Below are 12,446 nucleotides of genomic sequence, written 5' to 3'. Positions count from 1 at the left end.
AGAACATTCCTGAATTGGCTGAAGCGGAGGAGACCTGGTAAGCGTGTGTGTGCAGTGAGCACAGCTGTATGAGGGCTGTGCAGGCGGAGTCTGTTCCCAGAACCCCATATAAGCCTGCACAGGGAAGCCTTGTCTCCACAAGGAAAGTACCAATGGAGCGAGATTAAAGATAAATAATTGGTGTTTACTGATTTGTGAATTTTCTCTGATTGATGGTTATCTTTGAACAAAAATATGGCTAGTCTGTTCTCATTTGTTATCTATAAGGACCTAAAATCTCTTCTTTCTCATGTTTATAAGGTCACCTGACTAATGAGTAATTGTTACCAAAAGGTGAGCATCTGGCAGCAATCAAATCTGCATGTGTGAAAGTAGAAGTAATTAACTCAGCACAAAGGCCTAATCAAGAATTGTTGTTATTCATTTGTTTATTTTTAATACAAAAGCATTAAATTTGTATGTATCCATGGGCTATCATGTAATGCCTCATTACATGTATCCATTGTATAGTGTAATCCCTGTTAAGCACAATTACAAAAGCTTCCAGAGAGTGGGCAAAATGGCTCAGTGAGTACAGTGCTTGTAGTGTAAGCCTTAGGGCCTGAGTTCGGATCCCCCAAACCCATGTAAAAAAATAGGTGCAATGGTGTCATCTCTGGGGCTTTGAATAAGAATGCTCCCGAAAGTCTCGTATATTTGAATGCTTAGTGACCAGGGAGTGGTACTGTTTGAGAAAGATTAGGTGCTGTGTCCTTGTTGGAATATGTGTGTCACTGGGCTTTGAGTGTCTCTTCACAGCAATAGAACAGTGGCTGGACAGCATCTTAATCCCAGCGCCGTGGAGGTGGAAACGGGTAGACCGTGGGTGCATTAGCTAGCTGGTCTAGTTGACACAACGAGCTCCAGGGCCAATGAGAGACTCTAGCCCCAAAGCAAAGTGCAGTGTGATTAAAGTAAGCACCCAACAGCAACATCTGGCCTCCATGTATACACACACTACACATTATACACACACATTACACACACATTGCACATACATATTCACACACACATACTACACACACATACACACATTACATATACATATTCACACACTATGCACACATACACACATTACACATACATATTCATACACAATATACACACATTACACCACACGCTACACATGCACACTGCACACACATTACACATACACAAACACACACATTACACATACATATTCACACACACATTAAACCACATGCTACACACACACACAGTGAGCACACATCACACATACACACACACAGCCTACAGAATAATAAGTTGCAGATAGCATGTTTCTGAAGCTTAAGATTATCAGAAACGATTTGTGAATTTCCAACACTTTTCCAATTGTTTTGAATATAGGTTATTAAATATCGATTATGGGATATTTACCTTATTCCTAATAACACAGCACAATCTGTTTCTGTTCAGCTATCTCTAAGACCGGAATAAGAGGATACCTTGCTAATTGACAACCCAGCCAAGGAGTCTGGCTTTGGCAAGTTTACTGTTGGCACACTGAAGCCCTTAAAACTCTTCATTCCTAGCACCCAAGTCACTATTGGCTCCGAAGTTTCTGGGACCTCTCCATCACCTTGATGAAAACCTCTGTCTACGTCCCCTCCCCACATCCTTGCATTATTCCCTAGATAATGCCACTCTTGCCCTGGACTCCCCTTATCTCCAACCCATATATCTCACACATGGCTACTCTCCTTCACCTGGATGGCTAATAGATGATCCAAGCAGCATCACAAACTGTCCAGGACAAGAAAGGCCTGCCTTTCACTAGAATGGACTTCAGTTGGGTTTAAGGAAGAACTTCCTGGCAGAGAAGAACACTTCGGAAGCCTGCCCAGAGGGTCTGCTCTTCTGGGATATTTGGAGACTGTATTGGAATAGTCTGATTCAGCAAACTGGTTCCTCTTCTTCTGTCCCATCTCAGATAATAGCGCCTCTATTCAGTGACTTGAGATGACCCTCTCTGCTTGCCCCTAAACAGTTCTTAAACTCCAGTAACCTCCATCTCTTCTGCTTCTCTCTAACCTCAGCTGCTGTCACAACCATGGCTTAGCTTCTTCTCAGTGGGTGGGAAAGTGTCTCTTATTCTCATACTGCCCCCAGCCAAGGACGGCGATCAGCATCGGCATTCCCTAAGAAGTGATGCTGAAAATCGGGCACTCAAGCCTGGTTGCCTGCAGCTCATGCTGAGGCCGACAGTTAATAGCTGCCTACACACACACACACACACACACACACACACACACACACACACACCTCGGTGTCTTCCTCTGTAGAAATGAGTTGTTGCGTAGATTAAATGAGAACACATGTGCAACACTCTTAGCGCCCTGCCTGCTGCATGTACAAGCAAGTGGTCACTATTGTGTGTAGCAAATGCAGGGGAATGCCCCTCACTGCATTCCAGCCCTCATGCTACAGCCGGAGAGTCGCTTGCTTGATTGTTTTACTAATTTAATCATATCTGCTTCCTAGCATGGTCGACTGTTACAATAGTCTCCTCACCTCCTTATCTAGGCTCACACTTGTCCCGGCCTCAACCACCGAACCAAACCATCACTACTCTTCTAGATCCAGCACGAGTGTCAGACGGTCTCCTCTACCCTCCTCCTCTCTTCCTCTCAGCTGCCGCCATCTATTATAGACTTTCATGTTGCCTTCAGGTATTCTTTCCCGTCTCTTCTTAATCAGACCCCAGTACGGAGCACATTAAAGGAAAGCTTCTGGGTTTGCCAGACTAGAATTTTAGGATATGACTTTTGATTTCTAAAATGGTGATTGTTCTAAACACATAGTAGTACTTGATAGTCATGAAAAGAAAAACAGGAGGGAGAGAGGGAAGAATGAAGGCCATATCCAGTGACCCTGGGGTCAGTGAGCACCATCTTCTCAGGAGGACAAACACTGAGCCCCCGAAACCCCAGTGTGTGCTAGGGAGGTTCAGTATGCCAGACAAAAGAATGCATAACCTACTAGACTTATTTCTATTTCTGTTTTTAAAATCCCAGTTGGCCTTAAGAATAGAAACGAAGTAAAGGCAGATACATTTCATGCAGCCCAGATGCATCAACCACCCAGGCAGAGCCGTACCTGCCATCTGAATTTATTGTTCTCTCCCCCAGTGTCCGCACACCCTACGCACAACACAGCATCTGTATTAGTTGCTTTTCCTCCTTCTGCGACCGAGTTCCTGACAAAGCAACTAAGGATGGAAAGACAGGCTTCTTCTGGATTATGGTTTGGGAGTACAGTCCGTAACAGCAGGGAGGGCCTGCCGGCAGAAATGCGAGGCCCTCCCTCGCATTGCCCCACAGACAGGAAGCAGAGAGACCCACTGGTAGCCTTCCTTTTGTTTTGGCTTTCATGAAGTCTAAGACTCCAGCCCATGAGCTAGTGCTGCCCACATTCAGGGTAGGGCTTTCCCCTCAGCTAAACTTCTCTAGAAAGGTCTTCACCAGCATCTGCAGAGGTGTGTTTCCTAGGAGGATTCCAAATCCAGCCCAGTTGCTGATGGAGAGTCACCATCACTGTCGCCATCACCTCATCCGCCTAAGAAAAGTGTCAGGACCCTTGCCCGGGACCAGATGTGATGCTAAAGCCACGAAAGCATGGCTGGGCTGTTAGAATCTGAGGTGGCCCTGATGCTTCGAAGATGGTAGTCAAGCGATAGGATCCGGATGGAGTTAAAGGCTTGTGAGTCCCCTGGCAAATTAGCTCATTTCTTTTTAATGAGAAGTTCAATGTTTAGTCTAGCAGTCTCTCTCCAAGGGGATTGTGTTTTCAAGAGTTTTAAGGTATTCCTGTGCACTGTGAGTTCCCAACTATGTGTGAATAGAAGAGAGAAAAGCCTGGGGAAGAAAACCATATTTGACAGAGTATATCTTGTGGCTCTCTATCTGTTTCCTCCTGCTGCAACGATTTGCCTCATGATGCTTTTGCTTAGACTAATATTAAAGTAAGTGTGTATTCCTTGAGCACTCCCTATCTGGTGTAGCTAGGTATTATTGGAATGTGCCAGAACCCAACCTGGGATTCAACATTTGGCCCATTTAACCCCCAAATGGGTAAATCTCATTTAAGTAATTTCATGTTGGCTTCTTCGGGGAGCTTGGATTGATGTCTAAGATGTAGCATGTTGATGCACAGCTCTTGGTTTATGAAACACTTCCGCACAGGCTCGGGTGGAGCGCAGCAGGGCCAGGGAATAGGTGGGGTGATGCTTACTGCATGGAGCAGGAGGTAGAAGCCGGGAAGCCTGGTCGTGAGTGCTGTAGCAGACACTAAAGCCAGGTTTCCAGTCTCCAGGTTCCAAATACTTCCAATTACTTGTCTCACACTATAGTATGGATATTCCTCCCACTGTCAAGGAAATGCATTAATTAGAGGATTGTTTAAAGTCTTTTCCTATCTGTGAAATCCACAATGACACAGAAGGTCTCCAGCCAGCCCTAGTGCCTGAGATGCCCTAGAACATGTGACCATTCCCTCTCTCCTGCTGGCTTCCACCTTACATGAACAAATAGGAAAGTTCCATGGTCTGTTACATATATATATATATATATATATATATATATATATATATATATAGAGAGAGAGAGAGAGAGAGAGAGAGAGAGAGAGAGAGAAGTAATCAGATGATGTTTAAATGCTTGGGTCCTCAGAGAGTAGAACTGTTTGCAAAGGATTAGTGGCTGTGGCCTTGTTGGAGGGGATGTGTCACTAGAGGTGAACCTTTAGGTTTCAAAAGCCCACAACAGGTATAGTCTCTCTCTCTCTCTCTCTCTCTCTCTCTCTCTCTCTCTCTCTCTCTCTCTCTCTCTCTCTCTCTCTCTCTCTCTCTCTCTCTTTCTGCCTCTGCCACTTATGGATCAGGCTATAAAGCGCTCCTAGCTATTGTTCCAGCACTATGGCTTACCAAATGCCACCGTGCTCCTCACCAACATGGACTTTGAAGCTGTATTCAAGTCCCCAGCGAAATGCTTTTTTTAAATAAGAGTTCCCTTGATTGTGCTGTCTCTTCACAGCAATAGAACAGTAACTAAGACAGACAGTGATTCAAAAGCGAGAGAGAAAATGAATGCCAACTACAAGCTAATGCCTGGCATTTGCTGGGTGTGTTATCTATTTTTTAGGATGGTCCATTTCATCTCAGAAAGGCTGTCCAGGAACATGGAAGAGAGTGCTAAGCCAGTTAGTGAGTCACTTGTAGCTTAATATTTTGTTCTCCAGAGGTCAAAAAATGAATTATGTCCAAGTCTTTATAGCTAAGTAACTTGAGAGCATAGCCCATCAATAGAAACATGGGCCCCTGGAGAGATAACCATCTAGGCATTGGATAGATATTGAGTGCCGCTCCCTCAAGCAGCTCAGGTGGCATATCAGCACTGTTTTACTAATGGTCGCATTCATCCTTCATGTGGATCATGGGGCTTTGCTTTTATGGAAGACAAAAAAAGACACCTAGAGATGGTGAGTGGCTTGCCTAGGACTGACCACTCAGTGAGTCAAGGTTAATGCTAGGATGGGAACTTGGGTGTCCCCAAGGCAGTGAAGTTTCCAAGAAGCAACGTAAGAATAGATATACTAGAGTGTGGGATGCATCAACAACCAACGTTCAAGGTGTTTTGTGTGGAAGGGAGGTGCTGCATGCTTGCTGACTTTTTCCTCCTGGGCTCAAAGGTAGAGTACACACTAAACTAAACTAGGAAGACACATATTACAGATCAACCATGTGAACTTTTGCAATCATGTAACTTCCTCTGCCTCTCCCAGGCTGAGTAACTTCCTTCCCTTCTCAAATCTAGAGGATGTTTTACTGATCACTGACCATTCCTGGCAGTTGGCTGTCTAACAAGAAATGGCTCTGTAAGCTGGCATTTAGTTCCGTAGACACTCGAAAAGTACAGAGACGTGACAACCCCTTGTCGGTGACATGTTGGAAGGACGGGACACGGGGAAGGAGGAGAGTTGTTGTCACTGGTGTGATGTGTATGGAAATGGTGGCGGGGCACACTGCCCTTCCACAAATCCAAGAGCAGCTGCCACGTGTCGGCTTCATTCTTCAGGACACTCCTTTGGGAAAGCTGAAGTGGAACAGAGTTCTCAGGATTTTCCAGGCATAATGACACATGGCTGGGATCCCAGCACTCAAGAGGCAGAGACCAGAGGGTCTTAAGTTTGAAGTCAGCCTAAGCAACACTGTGAGTTCAAGTCCAGCTTAGGCTGCTTGTCTCAGTTAGCAAAACAAAGCAACTACAACAACAAATAGAACCCCTGGTTTCTAAGATGCCTCCTTTCAGGATGAAGGCTGAGGGCTGCCATAGCTGCTTCCCTGGAGAGCCCTTCTGATTCATGTGTTATAACCCTCAGGAACTTGAAGAATTAGGAAAAGTAGCTGAGGTTATTTTCTCTCAAACATCTTTATCTCAAACATCTTCATCCTGTGTCCTCATGGACCAGAAAGTAGTATTTCTGCTCTACTAGGGGAAGGGGAAGGTATTAGTGTAAAAGGAAGTCCCCTCCTCTGTCATACACTATCCTTCCTTTCATTCCTGTCTGCCATTAGATAGAGAGAAGTGTATGTGGGAACACACACACACACACACACACACACACACACACACACACACGCTCCTTACCATATCTTCAGCCCTCAAGACAACCCCACAAAGACAAATTTATTGTCACTTCCAAGTTCTAAGGAGTAAGCAGAAACCCAGATGTTTAGCTTCTTGCCCAGCATTGTTGAGCTTCTGACTAGCTAGAACACCAGCGTAAACCCTGGCGCTCTGGCTCCAGAGTTGGCACTTCTGTTTACCTCTCATCCTGCATCAGCAGGCTCTGGTGTCCCCTGCATTTGGCTCCAGATTTTGGAATTGAGATTGGTTTCTTTCTATAATATCATTTTCTAACACATAGAACTCTTAGTAAATTAACAGATGTTTAAAAATAAATGACTCAGCAGTTAGGAGCACTGCCTCCTTTTCCAAAAATCCTGAGTTCAATTCCCAGCAACCACGCAGTGGCTCACAACCAACCATCTGTAATGAAATCTGGTGTCCTCTTGAGGAAGAGACTTGGTCAGTCATCCTCATCAACTTAGATCATGAAACCCAATATGGACAAGATCAACAGAACCATCATATACAGGCTACCTATGCATGCTTTGCCAGGGCATACATTTCAAAATTCAGAAAATTGACCTATTTCATATGGGAAGATCCATTGCCATGATACAATTCAAAGAACCTTCACAAACCAGGACCGTGGGATAGTTGGTGACCAGTCTTTTAGGGCTTTCTCATCACCAAAGAGCAACAAGCATGCAAACTTAGTTTGAAGCATTGGCCAAAAGCTAAGACATCTGCTTCTCATTTTCAGTTCCATCAGTAGGACGTGACCTGTCCTTGACCTCTGAGACATAGATCTATGTTTATGTCTATATATAGAGAGATGGATACATAAAGCACCATTTACCTACATTCAGAATGGATGCATTCACCAAAAGAAACCAGCCTCACCTGCAGTCAGCAGTTATATTGATTGTATAAATCAATACAAATGCCTATAAAACAACAGTCACAAGAAATGATGATGGGAGTAGATAAATAACATTTATGAGTATTTTAAATGGGCAGTAGGATCGAGTAAATCGGGATTCTCTTGGCATTGGGTAGAAAGCCTGGGATTAATTAGGGAGTTTATTGGAGCAAGCTGCAAAAATTAAAGAGTTGAGCAAGACTTAGTACAGCTGCCTTGAGAGTGGAGTTGTATGGCATGCCCGTGGCACAGCTTGATGAGTGAGTACCAGGGAAATTGAAGCCATCACCAGTGATTTGAGTGAGGCTCTTAGCTTCCCTGGGTCTCAGCTATTCCATCTGTCAGCGTGGAAAATGGGGTAGTGAAATCAAGAGAACACAGCAAGGTATCAAGTGTTTCCGGAAGAAGGGTTGTCACCATCACACATCTTTGGGTTTAGGAAAAGCTAATAGTCAGAAGAAACGCCTATGGTGTGTGACCACGATTTGTTCCAAGTTCCAGTAGCTAGGGTGTTCCTTGGGAAGGAAGCAATCTCACACATGCGCACAGGGGAAGCAGTTGGCATTTGGAATCTTGCAAGGGACATCCTTCTTTTGCTGCCATTTCAGCGGTGTGGCTCAGTCTAAACCCAGACCCAGGTCTCAAATGATGGCCCGGGCCTTGCTTTTCTGGTTGGTGTCAGTCAATCACTTGGTGGAATCAGGTGTTGCCTTGCTAGTGTGACTGAGAGCTTTCTGGTGAGGCCATGTTTACATCTTGTTTCTTGTTTGCGTGATATCCCTCGCCTTACAACCCGAGTCTCCGGCCGTTTTTCTCATGGCCCTGCATCATTTCTTATCGCCCCTAACCAAATATGGCAGCTCTAAATAGTGCTGCCGCCTTCCTCAGGATCGCTCCTTGTGATAGAATCAGGTATAGATTTCTAACACGGAGCATCTGACAGGGTTTCAGAAAGCAGCAATAAAAGATTTTTCCCCCTCACCTGGCTGTCTCTCTGTTGAAAGACACAGAGCGACACCATCCTGACATGTCCCATAGAATTCACATACGTTTATCCAGAGGCAGTCTGGAATCAAGAGGGACTCCTAGTGTGGACTGAGCTAGTGATTGCTGCAGTAAAAGCATAGGCAGGCTGGTCCCCTTTGAGTCCTTCATCATCCGTGTGATGTCTTCACGCCCTGTGTCTTTCTGTGTCTGCCACTGGCTGCTCGGGCGGGGAATGAGACAGTCACTAGAATGAGCAAGCAGGGACCCAGACTCCGCTGCCCAGGAACCCTTGTTTCTTGTAAGAGGATTTATGTCATGATGGGACCGAACACTCTCACATGCTCTGGTCTTTATCCTGTCTTCCTCCTGTTGTTCCCTTCCCTCAGTCACTGGCTCATTTCCCCAATCGGCCTGATCAAGTGTGTATATCAGCATTTGTGTGCTGGTAGGTGGTGAGCCATTACCATCCCCTCTGTATCCCCTCTGAGACGTAGTTCCCCAGGGAAAAGGAATATTCTTCCTTGGGGAATTGAGGCTGTCCCTCCTGGTTCTCTGGAAGGGAATGGGAAGTCACCCAGAAAAGCTGGTGTCATCAGGGAATAGGGCTATGCAGGCCCCATGGAATCACTCACAACCGCCTCTCTGGCTGCCACACGGAAGGCTGTGGGGACAGACACTGTTACTGGGAGCTGCTCAGGTCCTGTGACTAGTGCCCACTGAGACTGGTTGAGTCAGTATTGGCATAGGTGGTTTTCATTTGTTTTCCTGGGACCCCTGCCCGGTAAATATGACACACCTGGATGCTGGATGCAGCTAGTCGCTGGCATTCTGACTGATACACTCTTAAGTGTGAAGCCAGGACTTTTCATCGAACGGCTGAAGGTAATGCTGACTTCTAGTTCCATCCACAGACTTCCTTGATTGCCGAGATCATAAAATCACAGCATCTCTCTTGTGAATGGCCTTTAGACAGTGGCTTTGTAGTCAATAGAAGAAGCAAAGCTGACCTGGGAACAGGGTTGGTGAGAGTGCACTTCATTGGCAGCAGCCGCCACTACTCAGCTCCCGGAGCTATCAGATCATTTGGAGCAGCGGTTCTCGACCTTCCTAACGCTGCGACCCTTTAATACAGTTCCCTTGTGGCAGTGACCCCAGTGTAAAATTATTTTCATTGCTACTTCATAACTGTAATTTTGCTGCTGTCGTGAATTGTAATGTAAATATCTGTGTTTTCTGGTGGTCTCAGGTGATCCCTATGAAAGAGGGTCAGTACACAGAAGGGTCATGACACATAGGCTGAGAAGCACTGCTCTAGGGCGTTCATTTCCTTTAGAAAGCTAGGAAGGTAGATGTGTATGTGAAATCTGTTCGTCCTTTGATACTGACAGCTAGTGGAGAATGAGAACCTATAGGGCAATGAAGCGAGCCTGTGGCTTCGTGTGGTTCATGGGCCTTTGGGGAGTGGGTTTGATCTGGCCCAGCTCCAGCTGAGGAGCTGGAAGAGTCAGGGAGTTGCCCAGGGCACACAGCTGAAAACGCAGCAGACACCGTGACACTGTCTTTCACGTTCTGGTCTGCTTTCCTGTGAGACATGGTGGGAACTTGGCATCTAGTTCTCCTCCTGGCTCCAATCTCTGGAGTAGTATACGTGGTATACGGGGACGATGGGACGGCGACTTTGAGTCAGAGGACGCGTCTCCAAGTCTTCCATTTACCACCGTGTGACTTGGGGTGCATCTCCTGGGCTTTGAGTTCTTCACTCGTTAAATGAACCCGCAGGACTGTGTCAAAATTTGTACTCGAGTTCCCGCTGCCCGTGAGAACACTGTGCAGAGCAGAAAGCCAAGGGAGCCTGCTGCGTTAGCAGTCTCGGGAGAAAAGATACAGACGTTAAGGTGACATGCTAAAGCCAGGCGCTGGTGCAGTAACAGCTCCTCAGCTCATCCTTACCACCCCAAGAATACAAGACAGTGTATTATTGGGGCACAGCCGTTAAAAGCTGGCAGGTTTGTTCAGTACGAAGCCCCCCTCATCCCAGGAAGAGACACACCCACATTGCTCTTTAGTTTCATCAGTGAGATCCGGTGTTCAAGGATAGCCCCTGCTCCACCTTCATCCCTGGTGTCTTTAGAATCGCCTGGAGTCCGAAGAAACAAAAGAGTGTTGGGCCAGACCAATGCTCATGCCCTGCCCTGTCCAGTGCCATTTTGACTGACTGTGTATAGTGAATCTTGTTTCCGTTTCCATTTCCAGGGACGCAGACCGGGTTATTTCTCCTTTCTGGACCCCTTTTCTCCAGGAGTCTGGCTCTTCATGCTTCTGGCTTATCTGGCTGTCAGCTGTGTCCTCTTCCTGGTGGCTCGGTACTCTTCCCTTTACTGTCCTCACACCGCCACCTCGTGTCCACTCTGGGAACTGCATGGGGCGGGGGTGGGAGGAGGAGAGGATAATTTAGAAGACTTTGGTGCCAAACAGAGCCCAGAGAGGGACTGGGGGCCTGAAATGCTCTCTGCCCAGCTGTCAACCTCACACTACCCATCCATCTGTCCATGCGTGTGTCCCTTACCATGCACAGTGCAGACAGGTTTGCTCGTCTGGATTTGTGTCTATATTCTGGCCTCCTGCATCCTCCTCGCCAACCCCCCAGTTTGGGTAGGAGCCTTGGGAAAGAGAGGAGAGCGAGGGGGTGACAGGAAGATTATTCTAATTAAGCACAGTGCATTTGGCTACCCTGGCATCTATCCTTGCCAGGATCTGCCATAAAGTGCTGAAAGACAAGAAATGGAGCGGGCAAATCCAGACAGAGGGAGTGAGGAAAGGGGGGACCAGAGGCCGCAGTGACACAGGCCAGGGAGAATGTTGCCTCTGCAGAGGCTAGCTCTGCTTCTGAAAACACAGCTGTCTCGTTGAAACAAGAACCACAGAGGGTAGCAGGCATCCAGAGGGAGCATTTGTGTGCAGTATTGGGTTGGGAGAGATGGTTGGGATCGGGGTTAGGGAGAATTAGCTTTCCCTTGTCCCCAGAAGCCAGGTACTGTTTCTAGCCATATGGAACTCTAGGGTGTCCCTAGGCTGTAAATTCCCAAAAATATACATAGAGGGTTTCCCCCCCCTGAGCTAAAGTAGCTTGGACTTCAGGACAGTCCACCTCCCACCCACTCAAGTCCCTACCACCTGCTCAACTTCAGTTCACCGTAGCAGACTGGTGTGCGGGAACGGAGAAACAGCTCAGACTAGAAACCTGACAGAGACCTTGTTGCAAGCAACTTCTCTTTGTCTCCCTTGGCCCACACTCTGTTTCTATGAGGCAGACTCCCCAAGGTTGTGTTCCCTTTATGCACTGGGAAACCCATGCTCTTTCCACTTAGGAGAGGTAACGGAAGTGTACTGAGGCTCCTGGGTCCCCAGTGTGCCTCTTCTCGTGGTGATCAAAGACAAAACCAAGAAACTCACCCAGGACCCACAAGATCCATCCCAACAGTAGCAAATGGCCTTCGCAACCACCTAGTAGTCTTCAAAGACACGGAGTTTGCTCCTTGTCTGCCACCCACCCCGCTTGGCCCCACAGGCATTGCCACTGTCAAGTATCTGTTGTCAGCGACAGCTGGCGAGGCGCCGGGAGCTCGCATTCTGTCTGACACTTCCGCTCTCCACTTCGCAGTGCTGTCTGCTGCGGTGTTTAGGAAACTGCTGCGAGATCCAGGCTGCGCTGCTCCGAGCTTCTCTTTGGCCCCCTGTGGCTGAGCCTGTGTGTGTGTGTGTGGACAGTTGGTTCTCCTAGAGTCTGCACAACTTGCAAGTCGCCTCAAAGGCTCTGAAAAGGGTCCTAGGGCTTTGTTGATGTATAAACGCACAAGCCTGACTCACCTAAA

At 47.0% G+C, this 12,446-nt stretch overlaps 1 protein-coding gene across 1 annotated transcript in view; it reads left to right on the top strand.

Annotated features, from left to right (window-relative positions):
* Grik4 (glutamate ionotropic receptor kainate type subunit 4) overlaps positions 1 to 12,446 on the top strand; it is a 288,631-nt gene that overhangs the window by 249,741 nt on the left and 26,444 nt on the right. Inside the window, exon 13 of the mRNA XM_038322435.1 lies at positions 10,828 to 10,937. Coding sequence (XP_038178363.1) covers positions 10,828 to 10,937 — 110 coding nt within the window. The remainder of the gene's footprint in view (positions 1 to 10,827; positions 10,938 to 12,446) is intronic.

Source organism: Arvicola amphibius, chromosome 3 (assembly GCF_903992535.2).
Source record: "Arvicola amphibius chromosome 3, mArvAmp1.2, whole genome shotgun sequence".
Classification (NCBI taxonomy): domain Eukaryota; kingdom Metazoa; phylum Chordata; class Mammalia; order Rodentia; family Cricetidae; genus Arvicola; species Arvicola amphibius.
This window is presented reverse-complemented; position numbering and strand designations above follow the sequence as displayed.